General features: G+C 46.8%; 1 protein-coding gene across 1 annotated transcript in view; it reads right to left on the bottom strand.

Moving 5' to 3' along the window:
• Nucleotides 1-185: 185 nt before the first annotated feature.
• The window catches only part of LIPH (lipase, member H), a 13,509-nt gene continuing 567 nt past the window's right edge, over nt 186-13,127 (bottom strand). The window contains exons 2-10 of the mRNA XM_010286200.1: nt 9,192-9,559; nt 8,371-8,479; nt 8,159-8,260; nt 7,064-7,153; nt 5,775-5,942; nt 4,727-4,822; nt 3,643-3,754; nt 1,933-2,106; nt 186-270 (exon numbers count right to left, since the gene is read on the bottom strand). Of these exons, the coding sequence (XP_010284502.1) occupies nt 186-270; nt 1,933-2,106; nt 3,643-3,754; nt 4,727-4,822; nt 5,775-5,942; nt 7,064-7,153; nt 8,159-8,260; nt 8,371-8,479; nt 9,192-9,559 (1,304 nt within the window). The remainder of the gene's footprint in view (nt 271-1,932; nt 2,107-3,642; nt 3,755-4,726; nt 4,823-5,774; nt 5,943-7,063; nt 7,154-8,158; nt 8,261-8,370; nt 8,480-9,191; nt 9,560-13,127) is intronic.

Below are 13,127 nucleotides of genomic sequence, written 5' to 3'. Positions count from 1 at the left end.
ACACAACGCCAGCGTTTGGGTTTTTTTTGGTCGCTTCTGCGGCCCCGTTTATAAGTCTCTGCGTGGACGAGTCTGTCGCTTGCTCTCCGCAGAAGGCGCTGAGGGGTTTTCAGGTGAGTCCCCACAGGGCTGTGAAGATGTCCGCTGCCTTCAGGCGCGACGTTCAGAAATAACACCTTCGGGTCTTAGCTCCTGCTCCAACACGGGATGGGCTTGAAGGTTTTTTTGGTGTTCTCCATCAGGACAAGGTCGTATCTGCACAGCTGTGGTCTGTGTAAAAACAGTCGGCGCAAAAGTGAAAAATCCGCCTTTCTTGTATCATCCCCCAGTCGGGTCTCCCAGCGTGCTGGAGACGTACGTAAGATAACTCATGTTTTCAAGACAACTGGCTTGAAGACCCCCTAAAGCGAGGTGGACCTCGGGTGTTACCGAGGGCAGGGATACCTAGAGCATATTTTCATTCTGTTCTTCTTCATCTTTTGCTTTGCCTTGTGGAAGAACAAAACAGCAAGCAAGCTGAGGCCCTGGCTAGGGAGCTCGCGGTTCCCTTTCAGCCAGCCCACACTTGTGTGTCGCCGAGTGCGGTGGTCCTTCCATCTTGGCTGCGTGTTCCGCCGATTCCCTGGCGTCGGCATCAGGGATCGTGCCACCACTCTGAGCTGGGACCAGGCACTGATCTGGCTTAGAGTTAGCCCGGCCGGGAAACTGAGGAAATACTTAAGCTTTCACCTGGGGCCAGATGGCCCTGGAACAGGGAAGGACAGAGGGCAGGACATCCCTCCCTGTGGCAGTGACATTACTTAATGTGTTAAAATAGTCACAAAACTACTCGTGCCCTGTAGCAGCCCCTCCTAGGGGAGAGCGGACAGCCTCTGACAAAAGATTGGGGCATTTGCATCTACTTTTTAAAAGACTGGATGTGGATCTGGGGCTGGGAGTGACTGTGGAGATGTAGGACAGGAGAAGGGGAGTGTCAGCGAGGAGGAGCTGCAGAAGGACTTTGCTTATTAGACATACACAATCTTTTCCTTATTCCAAGGTAGCAGACCTTCATGAACTGCAAAGAAACGTGTTCTGCAGCTCTGTTCTTTTTTTGCTTCACCCTTCTCTCTCTGTGATGTGCAATCCTTGGCTTAACCCAAATTTAAAGCATGGTATGGCTTGATGTCCACATACTGTCCTTGCACGCAAGGTCAGCCTAAGAGATTCTGTACTCGCTGAGCTCAGGCAGAGATCCTGTCCTCCAAAGGTGCCCTAGAAATTAGGGAAGCTTAAGGATAGGACCACAGAGCACACAGAGGTTAACAAGGTGACTGTAGCAACTATAGAAATCTCATCAGCAAATGACCTGGTCGGTGCCTCATGATGTTGTGGGCAGTAGTCAGTGCTTTGGGGCATAGCGGCCAGCAGCTCCCAGTTACTGGAATTCCAGGAGTAAATTAATTTCCCTGTTTGACTGGACATAGAAATTGGCTGGTATAGACAATATGTACTTGGGGCTGGATATCTGTATTTCCCTGACAGTTACCTTTACCTTCAGTCCAGAGTTCAGGCCTGAGCAGCTTCTCAAAGGTCATTTTCCTGACCAAAGGTTAAAATGTCAGACCGCGTCAGAGTCAGACCACTAATTACATGTTTTCAGTACAATAAGACAACCCCTGTGTTCAAGGAGGTATTCAGCTGTGGGATTTGCATGCATGCACTAAAGGCAGAATTTATTCCCAAGTATATATTCCCAAGGCTAAGAAAGGAAACGGGCAAATTAACCGAAGTATTCACAAAGCTCCTGTATAGCGTATAGTGTACAAGAATTATTAAATGTGAAATGAATGCAATTCTCCTGGACGAACTCAGCCAGGCCAGTAATCTGGGAGATGCATTTACTTGTGTCCAGTTTGCAACAATGGAAATGGTTTGTAAATCTCTGCTCACCTTTCTGGATTTGTAAGTGACCGGAACCTCATTTGGAGAATCCTGAGTTTGAATTTTGGGCCAATGACAGCTCCCGTGGAAAATGTCAAGGAAACTTTTTCTACATTTTCAAAATCCTGGTCGAATCCAATTAGCAAAGTGATTTGGTTGTACTGCTGAAAGGCTGCAGCCTCTCTAAAGATAAAGCAAGACAAGGTGTCAGAGACTCACTGAGGGAATAGCACCATTTTTAATATATTCGGTGTAATACTACAGACAGTGCTGGGGAAGGACGACTGAACTTACACTTAGTTGCTGATTTACAGGAAATGGGTATGGATTCAGGTCTCCAGGTGTGAACATGCTCAGCCACTTTTGCACTCGGTTATTTGGGGTGGGAGTGGGGACACAGAGGTCTGATGCTGCTTGCTCTGGTCCCACACCAGAGCCCTCACTGTGATTCTGCTTTGAACCTGAGTGGACTAGACCCAAGTGATGTTCGTACGTGGCTGGCTGTGCAGGCCTGAGCAATATGTCGTCCTTGGAGTTTGCAGAATATGTATGTATGATGGATGTAAAAATCTGGTTATAACAACGCGGCATGGCTGAGGTAGCTCTACAAATGCAAGACTGTACCTTGCGGGTATTACTGTCCCTAACTAAATTTCTGGTAGTTCTCTTCTGGCAAATGCAGCAGAAGCGTCTGTGAAACAATGCAGCTTTGGCCAGAATTAATGGAGTGTAATCCAGTTTGTCAAGATGGAAGAACAGCACAGGCTTAGAGACCTGAAGCCTCACAGGGCAGAGGTTTGACCTTGGTCCTTTTTGACAGAGTGGCTGGTTCCACTTTGAGATAGGCAGGAAAACTGCACCAGTCTTGGGGCAAAAGTAGCAGAGCTGCTCACAAGGACGCTGTGGCCACACAACACGTTCTTTATACAGCCAGTTGTTGTATGGCCGTAGTTTAAGGTTCCCCTTATGAAGCTGAAGAGTGCAGATGTGACTGAAAGTGTTGCAACACTCAAAATGACTGGCCTTGTTTAGAAGTTTTAGGAGGCCTGACAAATAGGACAAGTTTTAACCTGTCAAAGGTGTTTATGACGTGTGTGTGTGTAAGCATGCGGCCCGGTGGGCTGTCCACGCTCAGCAGAGAGGGGTGGTCTGGTTCTGCAGCCCCAGGGAGCTATGCAGATTGCTCCAGTGCAAGCAGATTTGGCTGAGAATATGCAGTTAGAGACTCTTGGGGAAAACTAGTTGAGCAGGACTTGTTTGGCTGAAGTGTGTTGAGATCAATCAGGAATTTGCATGTCCACATAAACACCATTAATTTGCCTCTCTGAGTGGAATGAATTGATTTGGATGTCACATGTTCAGGCCCAGGTTCATCCCGGGTGTCTTGGGCACCCGCAGCTGGAACAGAACGCTCCCAGGAAAGGGAAGGAAAGAGAGGGAGACGTGTCTTTCCTCCTGCTTTAGTGGAAGCCTAGGACAGCTGTGCCACTGGCTGAGATTGTCCCCTTCAGTCCTGAAGATGACTGAGAGGGGCCCAAACCAAAGGGCTGGGCTGTCAGCTGGTGTGTGCTCGGGCAGTCTGGGAAAACCACATAGAGCCAGGCGAGCCCTAAGGCACGTACACTGTCAAGTATCAGCAGAGAAATGAGAGGAGGGTATCTTGCAGTTGTACCAAGTGATTTGCTAACGTTTACAGATCATCAGATTGGTAAAACTTACGGATTAATTTTGGATTCTGCCTTCTTCCCAGTTTCATCAGCTAGTACAATGCTGAAGGTGCCTCTTCTGGTATCTTTGTTCCATGTAATAATATCCACAAAGTAGTGATAAACTGAGGGGGGAGAGAGAGGGAGGGTGGTTAGACACTCTGCATGCTCTGCTTTCCAGCCCGCCTGTGTGCCTGTCTTGGAGCTGAGCTGCAGGTGGAGTATGTTTTTCTCCCATTTGCTCATCTGACCCAACCCATTCAATTTATCTCTCAAATCTCTTTCTCGTTCCTTTGCAGAGATTTCTAGCAGGAATATTAAGAGATGTCTGGGAAAGCACTACAGCAAGGGCTCACAAGTGGTATGTAAGATAGCCTGTCTGTATGGCTTTCGACACACCGCCTTTCACTCCCTGCCTTCATTTTCAAATTGCCTTTTCTTTCTCCTGTCCACCTCTGATCCCTTTCATGTCTGTTCTCAGCATCTTCCGTTTGTCTGTTCTGTCATGGAGCAGAATCGTCTGCTCTTTACTCTGATGTGTAACTCACTGAATTCACTTGCTGACCAGCACTGGAGCTCAGGCCATAATCCCTGCCCATGGCTTGGTATGTTGGTGATTGTGAGGGTGAAACCTTTTTTGAATGATTCCCCCTTGCCTGGGCCCTTTCCCTGTGCCTTTTGCTGTTATCCAAGGTAGCTTTTTTACCTTTTCAGCTCAGAGCACGTCTTTGACTCTCATCGTTCCCACACACCTCTTACTTGCACAAAAGAGTGGTGTGTTGTTTTGAAAGACTGTTTAGGAACTACTCTTTTATGTTTCATTTGCATGTTCTCAACAAATTTCCTAGCACTGTGAGCAAGCTGAGCCTGTTCTTGCACATCTCTAGCGAGCAGTTGGCTTTCACAGCGCCAGGCAGATTTGCAAGTAAGGAATGTGATGGCCAGACTGCGGATGGACACAGTTCTATCCAGCAGCCACTGGCTTTGTTTCTAAAACGCTGGCTATGATGCCAAGAGCGACTAACCATCTCTGCTCGGCTGTTGCTGAAGGAGGCAATACACACAGAAAAATCATCTCAGAAATCTTAGTCACTTACGACAAAATGGGTCTTTGTCCGCTGTATCGAAAAACATACTTGTCACTGGATGGCTCTGTTGTGTTAAGTAGCTTTTCCACCTATGGGCATAATAACCTATAGATGACAGTTGGAAAATGAAACGGAGGGTTACTGCACAGGTATATAAGCAACTAAATTACTAAAAATAACAGAACAAGTATTTAAGAAATAGTATATTGCTTGCCAGCTGCAAGGTGTTACTGTGACACGTGCTTCTATACTCTGTAGGGCTTAATTTTACTTGTGTAACTAAAGCCAACTGAGTGTCTAAATATGCCTGGTTACTGTTCAGAATGTATTTTAAGATTGATCTGGTCAATCTTAAAGATTGACCACATCTGATATCTGTGGTCAAGAGGATTTCATTTTGCAGTGCAGAATGAAAACAATCCCCTTAACTTTGCAAGTTCATTTCTGGAGGTGTCATGGTTTTTTTAGCATCAACATTTCATAAATGGCAGCCTGAAGCTGGGCTGTCGCATCCAGGCAGGGACGCCTCTGTGGGTCAGTTACAAAAAAGCAGAATACCCTTTGTTCACCTCTCTCTGCCATTCCTTTTAGAGTCAAGAGGGGTTTGTGGTGCTGAAATTTTCTTAGAAAAGATTCTGTTGTAGTGGGAACATGCCTCTATCCCTCAAACTCTGCAGCTGATGGACTTTAATGCATTTTTTTCTGTGACTTCAGTGTAAAGATCCCAGGTGTTGTTTTGGCTTTTCTAGTTCTGGATCCTTTACTTGTGGACTTCTGTTCCAGATCAGAACGTGATGTGATTCTACAGAGAGCAAGGAAATTTCTCAGGCCTCTTTTGCCTGCAGCAGAGGTTTGTACCTCTGCAGAAGTCAAGGAGAGATCATCCCAAAAACCTCAGTGGAAATAACTTGTATGCTTTTGTAAAGCACCGTGTTGTGTTAGTCCTTTAACAAAACATTTGTCACACTTCTGCGAGTAGGGTAAAAATTACAGTAACGATGGGCAGCTCTGTCAGGCACGTGTATTCAGAATATATGTACATTCCCTGGATCCTTACCTAGAATGGGGCATGGCATAGGCCAAAAAGTTTCGCAGCTGGTACATTTGCCGTTCCTGTAATTTCTGTACGAGTCACACGGGTATGCAGTAATATTGCAGCTCTGTTTGAGGGATGACAGGAACAGGAAAACAGACCTCTGGTGGTCACATTTAAAATACTGCAATCCTTAATCGCACACAGGGAAGAAATATTTTGTTAGCAATCCTCATGCTTCAGGAAAACAGTATTAATGGCCTAGCAAAAAGGGACACACCAGTAGACAGTCACTGACCAGTCTGAACACAACAGATTGAACTGGGGAGCACTGGGCTGTTGCAGAACAGTCAGTGGGCACTAGCTTCTCCCTTTGAGTGCACTCAGCTCTGCCTATGTCTACTTTTCTTGTCTTTTTTGGTTTTAAAAACATATTTGTTCGAATCGTTACTGCAGTTCCGGAGGGTCCAGCCTTGGGTCCTACTCCATCTCAGGTCTCCTCCTCTTCTCTCTGAGCTCAGGCCCAACAGATGAGTATTGTGGTTTTTTGCACATGGCTTTGCCATTGTTGTTTCAGAAACTCTTTAGAAGGACATAACTCATACTATGAGTTGTTGCATGAGCAGCAAAATGAGCAAAGCCTCATCTCCTATGGATTTTTATTTCAGGCTGGTTTCTTATGTGGATTCTCTTGGGTCTGATAAGGGTTGAGTTTGCATTACTGCCTTTCCTTCTGCAAGGTATCTTTTTCACCCAGCTTCCACAAAACCAGTTCTGCTGCCAGGCTGCAAAGGAAAAAAGCTTTCTTGCATTCAAGACTAGGGCTCTACCTGCTGGACTGCACTGTTGGTCATGGCCAGGAAAGGCGTATTGGATTCGGTGTAACAGCCTACCCCACATTCATCTTGAACCTGTTTTCTGAACAGGTTCTTGCTGTTGCTAGTCTTTGGGGTTTTGTGTGTGTTCTAAGTAATAAAAAAAAAAAAATCCCACAGGTTTTCTAAATGTAGTCACAAAATGAAGGCACAAATCTACCTGAAGACTTTTTGCACTGAAAAGTAATCCCATTTGCGTTTGTGACAGAGAGCAGAAGGATCACCCCAGACTCGTACGTCTGCCTGGTGCACATCAGCTGAACTCCTGTTACACCAGCATACCACATCAGTGCTGGGAAAGAGATTGCTTTTGTGGCTTTCCCAGAACATGGTTTGCATGTATTTTCTAAGCAGTGATGATGTTTCTCTGGCCTTCTCCTCTTCTCTGATGGGAAATATTTTGTCAGTGTTTGTGCAATTCAAGGCAGAATTAATTACCAGAAAATATTGTCAGTGGACAGCCAGGCTGGTCGGTCCCGCCGTTGGGGTAGAAGTCTATGTGCCCTAGTGCTTCTCTGTAACCTAGTCCTGACAAAAGAAAATATCAGGAGTGAGGAGAGGGAGTATTAAATGGTAAAATAAAGAAGAAGGAAGCATAAGAAACTAACTGGAAAAAAGAATATTTATTTAGCTCTAGAATGCCTGCCTGTGCAGGAATATTAATGTCATTCATCTATTTGGAATATTAATGTCATTCATCTCTTTAGGCAGCAGGCCAAACAGTTGTGACCCAGCTGTGTCATTTTAGCAATGGTATCAAATACCTAAAATAAGTCTGTGCGTGTGACAGTACAAAATTTGGCTTTTTGTGTCGCTGCGTGCTTGGGAGGATAAGGGATGTGAAACACTGGGTATTGCTGTGCTGCTGAAGTCTGACTTCTTGGAAGGGCTGGGAGAAGACGAGAGGCAGCAATGAGGTGGGAAAGCCCAAGTACTAGGAGTAGGATGGCCGTGGGAGCAGAGCGGAGGGCTTGCAGCACACGGCTGGCCTGGCTGGTGGACGTGAAGACGTGCTGCGCTCCAGCTGGCAAAGGAGAGGGCTGAGGGAGATTCCACGTTCACCCTAGGGGAAGGTTTAGCCCACGGGAGCGGGATGAAGACTGGAAGCATCATGCAGGGAGCCACAGGCTTGTGGATAACTGATCTGCTGTGCCAGGCATTGAGCTGTGTGGCTAGCTTTTGAGATGCTGCGTGCTTGGCGGCAGCATCACCGTGTGATGTTAGCGTGGACCTGCTGCTGCACCAGTGCCTAAGTCCTCGTACTTCATGGGCCACAAGGCTATGATTGCTATAAAACGGCCACGTGTTTTTAAATGCAAATAGAACAGTGGCTTGGCGGGAGTGCTGACGACAGTGTGGGCAACACAGGACCACAGAGCCCTACACAGCACCAGTGAAGGAGGTTGCTGTCCTCCTGGGCCAAAGGAGCAAGGATCCCCCCAGCACTGCTGCCTACCAGGGCCCCCATTTTCCCGTGCACCCCATCAGTCTCTGGGTTTCTTTGTAATGGTAAGGAGGAGAAATGTCACGTACCGTCGGTGTCCGAATGAATGACATCAACAAACTGTGCATCTGTAGGATCCAGCCTCTCACTTGGTGGCTTTCCCCTGTACAAGGGGCCTGCTGGGTCAAGGCCTGCAACGCAAAGCCGTGCACGTGGCACCACGTCAGTACTGCGCAGCTCGCTCTGCTCACGGCGGACAGCTGCCCTCAAAGCAAAAGGACTGACGGGAGGAAGGGTTTACCTGTGATCCTTCCAAGTGTACCATCAAACATCTGTCCCACAAAGCCAGAGATGTGTGCTCCCAGGCTCACTCCTATCATGTGCAAGGAGTCCAGTGTTGCTCCATCAATCTGAGATTTAAAAGTACTGATGGGTCACAGATTTTAGGCACATAAAAGGCATAAAAAGTATCAGGAGGAGGAATGTAAATGGATCTCCCTACTTCTCCCACATTTTCCCTTGGTGTGTTCCACACTGTGTAAATATTCCCCCTTTGATAGTCCCAGACTATAACCAGCACTCATGTTTGAGGCCCGTACCTGGGAGATCAGTGATGAGAACAGTTCAGGCAATGGCTATATTTTCCTGGGGCAGTGACTGCAAGTGCGGACAGGAATGAGCATTCATGGGCCCCACGAGTACAACTCCCATTGCCCCGTGCGGTTCCTGCAAGGCATTAGCAGACACACGATCCTAATGATCCAGCATCCCTGTTGACTGCCTGTGCCACAGCTTACAGGAGCTGCGAAGTGTAGCTGGTCCCCGTAAGCTGACTTTTGGACATCTAGAAAGTGGAAATGGAGTTTCTATGTATGGGAAAACATATCTGTAGAGTTTTGTGTCCAGAAAAGTACAGACTTGGAGTGTAAACTGAATATTGCAATAAAACACCATCGTACCAAGTCCAAGGGTAGAATCTGTCACTGCAGTATAGTTGCACTTCCAAAAATTAGTATATTCCTTTTTAGGCTTACCAGACATCCTGCTGTTTTAAACACTTCCTTTGTGCCCTTTACATACTGTGCGTTAATGACTATATCATAGTGTGAATGTTCAACTTACCAACATTTCATCAATAAGTTTCTTCAGAATCTCAGCAACTTTCTTGCAGTTTCTGGAAGCATTACCGTAGATGAGAGTTGTTGCCCCCCGGTTCCAATCCACAAGGATGACGTTCATGTCCTCTACAGAAAGCAGAAGATGTACTAAGTCATGGATCCAGAGCGGGGTAGAGCCTGTCAGTCGGTATCCATGGATGATGAATGTAGTTTTCTTGGTCACATCTAGGTACTTGGAGTCTGTTGAATTGAGCTCTTCAGCACAGTTTTGGTTCTGTCTGGTGTAGAGCAGCAGCTTCACTTTCAGGTCTGTCCCTATCAAAGCGTTGCCGATGCTGAGGGCTGTGAACGTGGGACATGTCTCCCCGGGATCTGAAAAGAGCACAGTGTGGCAATCCCAAGGTGAGCACCGATGCCCTTGTTTTGACCTTTTCCTACCTGCCAGCCCTGCGCAGGCACCAGAACATGCGTTGTGAGCTGTCTGAGCTGGGGCTGCTCCTTTCCTCTCCATCATGTTCATGACTGGAGTGACCCTGAAACTTAGGTTTTCTTGCCATGTTGGAACAAAGACAGCAAGTGTACTTCTTGGAGCAGCATTCCCTGAAACAGCACAGTCCTGCTCCCACTAGCAGCTGGGAGATGGCATGGACTCTCTCCAAAAATCCCACTAGTGTGAGGAATGTATTGGAGACTGACAACTAGGATGGTTGCTGTATTGGTTTGAGAATGCAGCCAGATGCTCTGGACAGGTTCTAGGGTAGAGAGATATCCTCATGGTTGGTTTGTAACTCCAGTCTGGAGCTGACAAGCTGCAGGGGATCTTGCTGTTGTGCGGGGCAGCTCAGTGCTTCATTTGTATTTGCAGATGTGGCCTGCTATTTCAGAGTGCGAAATGGGACGCCCTTTGACTGCGTGAGATATGTTACTGGTATCGCTTTATACACAGCTGAAGAGTAACTGAATTTTATGCAAGTGGTGCTTTATGGGACGGTCTCTGCCATTTGAAAGCCTGTCTTTGTTCGTTGCTTTTCCAGCAGAACATCAGCTGAGCCTTCAGAGTCCAATACAATCTCCAGCAGGGCACTGGCAGGGAATGGAATAACTGTCTCCAGGCAGATACTTGCTTACAAAGGCCCTCCCAGGTTTTGTAGCCTCTTCCTGGCTTACAATCCTTATCCCCAAATCACCTTAATCTTACTGAAAAACCTTGTGGGAGCGTCTCTCTCACAAGCATACCCTGGGCTGCAACAATTGTTCAGGCTGCAGTTGCCAGAGAAATCTTCCTGATCTTTGTTGCCTGTACAGTAGGTAGAAGGGTTTAGAAAACCAGCAGCTGTAGGCTAATTGTGCTCTAGCAAATCTCCAATACTCTGCATTTTAATTTCTAAATGATGAAACCCTCATGGTTTCTATGAGCAACTTTCCCTTTTCTCCTCCTATGGAAATCAGGAGCACGACAGTGATATAAATGCTATGTGCCCAGCACATAAAATAATCTGCTCAGTTGCCATAGTTCTGCTAATTACTTTGTAGAAGCCCCAGGAGCTCCAGAAATAAAAGTTAATAGGCTAACAGGATGTTGCAGTTAAGTCCAACTGGATATTTTAAATTGCTACCATAAATTCAGAAATAAATTTTAGCATTTGAAATCCATGGAGTCCTTCCTGTATAAAGCCTATGGTAAAATAGGAATAGTGGGACAGAAGCGGTGGAAAATGAGCCCTCAGCCAGGTCCAGTGAACATGGGTCAAAATCAGTGGCCTTTGAATTGAGGGTGTTCTGCCTCTGTAGTGCTTCAGTCCGGGCTCCCACAGGCAGTGTGACTTGGGGCCCTGCTTGCAAGAGTAAAGGCGACCTGGGTGGCTGTCTCCTGACCAGCTCGCTCTCACCTCGTTCTTACGGTGCCGAGGTGCTCCAGAGAAAGAGCAGCAAGAGTCCTCCTATGTCACTGCCCGTGTGGAGATCGCAACGTAACTAGAGAGAAAAGTTACCATTTTTGCTGATATACACCAGCATACACAATGATACTTAACGACTGTCCTCTAAGTGCTACTGCAACATAAAAAAAATACAATTATATTTATTTTTTACTAATACCTAGAAATTGTTTTAGTTATTGTATAATACTATTCTATAGTATTGTTAATCATCTTTACCGCCACTGAAGCTGTAGTAATACAGGCAGAAATGCCAGGGAAGAATTACTTGGTGCAAGATTGCACTGATTGCTTAATTTGTTTCTGTATCTCCTGCATTGTGCTGCGACTTTCCCAGAGGAGCACTACGTTTGTCACCAGAGCAGCCCAAACCTTCTGGAAAAGAAGAGCTTTTAAAAGAGCTGATCGGCATTTGCTAATACCTACCACAGGAGTTGTTTAAAAAGCCTTGTTACGTCTGCACCAAATCTGTTAGACTTGTTCTATTTTGATTAACAAAATCAGGTCCGTGCTAATAGTGGGGGAAAACCTGCCAGCTTCTCTTCTGGCAGGCTGGTGCATATCCCAGACTCGTCCACCATGTGTTGCAAAGGCGAAACCATGAGGACAGCCAGTTATCCTGGCTTTGCTCTTCATGCTGATAAGCACAGCGACTCTTACCCAAATGGCTGGAAGCATCTCTGAAACTCCAAGATTTCTCTGATGGGGCAAGAGGCTTATTGAGATTAACTCTGCAGGCAATTAAGTGAGGTGGAGACTCCCAGCCTGGCACTGTACGTCAGCCGTGTCCAACAGACCACTTCCCTCCAGGAAAGGTGAATAAATGTCGCAATTAACCCAGTGTCCCATTAACTCGCTTCCAGCCCTGTCGTGGCCATTAGCTTACTGAACAGCCTCAGGCAATTCACTTTTCTCCCTCTGCTCCATCTTCTGACACGTAAAATAGGATGGCAAACACCAGTTCCCGGGACAAGGTGCTCGGACACCTCGGCACTGGTAGCAAGGGGCATACCAGTCTGTTAAGCCCATGTTCCCACACGGGAGCTGGACATCTTTTGTCTCAAGCTTGAGATCAGCCTCTGAGGTGCTACTGCAGCAGGAGGGACACCTTTAGAATATCTTGGTTCTGAAGTTATGTGTGAATACATATATATTCTGAAGTTAGATACTCCCAGGTAGGAGTTGTTGCGCTCATGAGAATGGTCCCAGGCAGACTCTGTGGTGTTTGCTGCATTCCGTGCTACTCAAGGCCTGCATTCCCCTGGTCCCTCTCATTCCTTTCTTGGAGATGGTGTTTGGAGGCTTTTTCTTCCCTCTGTCCTGGATGTCCGTCCTATGGGCAGGCAGGATCTGCAACAGTGGCATTTTGGGGCTGTGATCTTGAGGCTGCCTGCGTGAATAGAACAGCAGCTGGGTTTTTTAACTCCCCGGGTCTGTCCTCCTGCAGAGTGAAGCTCAAGTAGATTTTCCCTTCAGTGGGTCAGTGGTCACTTGGTCAGATTTGTAGTCGTCCTAGCCGTGGTCCTCGGGAGACTCTGTTGCCACAGAGAGCCCACGAAGGGGGCTGCTCGCCCAGTCAGCACCTTGCGTGGGCCTCAGAGAAGTGTGTTGCTGCTTCTGTGTCTCTGCAGTTTCGCTGACGCTCGAAACACTGTCACCTTGCCCGGACTTTTTACAGTGTGTTGCAACAGGCTGGTTTTATGCATCAAAAATGAAGTCTTCAGCTTTAAGCACGTTTCACTCCCACACCGCAAGTCTCAGTGGCATTAGTGAAGATTTCCATCACTTTTCCACAGACTCTGCCCTCTGCCTCTTGAACTGGTCTTCAGAATCTCACTGGGTTTCCTCGGTGCCTTTTCACACAATTCTCTCTCTCCACTTCTTACGACTACATTTTCTACAGCATATTTAACAAACTAAGCAAAACACGACCCCAAGATTACTCCAGAGAACCTGATGAAATACAGGTTAGTATTTATAAGAATACTGGGGTTTTTTTTACA

The sequence above is a fragment of the Phaethon lepturus genome, unplaced genomic scaffold (assembly GCF_000687285.1).
Source record: "Phaethon lepturus isolate BGI_N335 unplaced genomic scaffold, ASM68728v1 scaffold50034, whole genome shotgun sequence".
Classification (NCBI taxonomy): Eukaryota; Metazoa; Chordata; class Aves; order Phaethontiformes; family Phaethontidae; genus Phaethon; species Phaethon lepturus.
The sequence above is the reverse complement of the archived record's forward strand: the minus strand, read 5'-3'. Positions and strand labels throughout refer to the sequence as shown.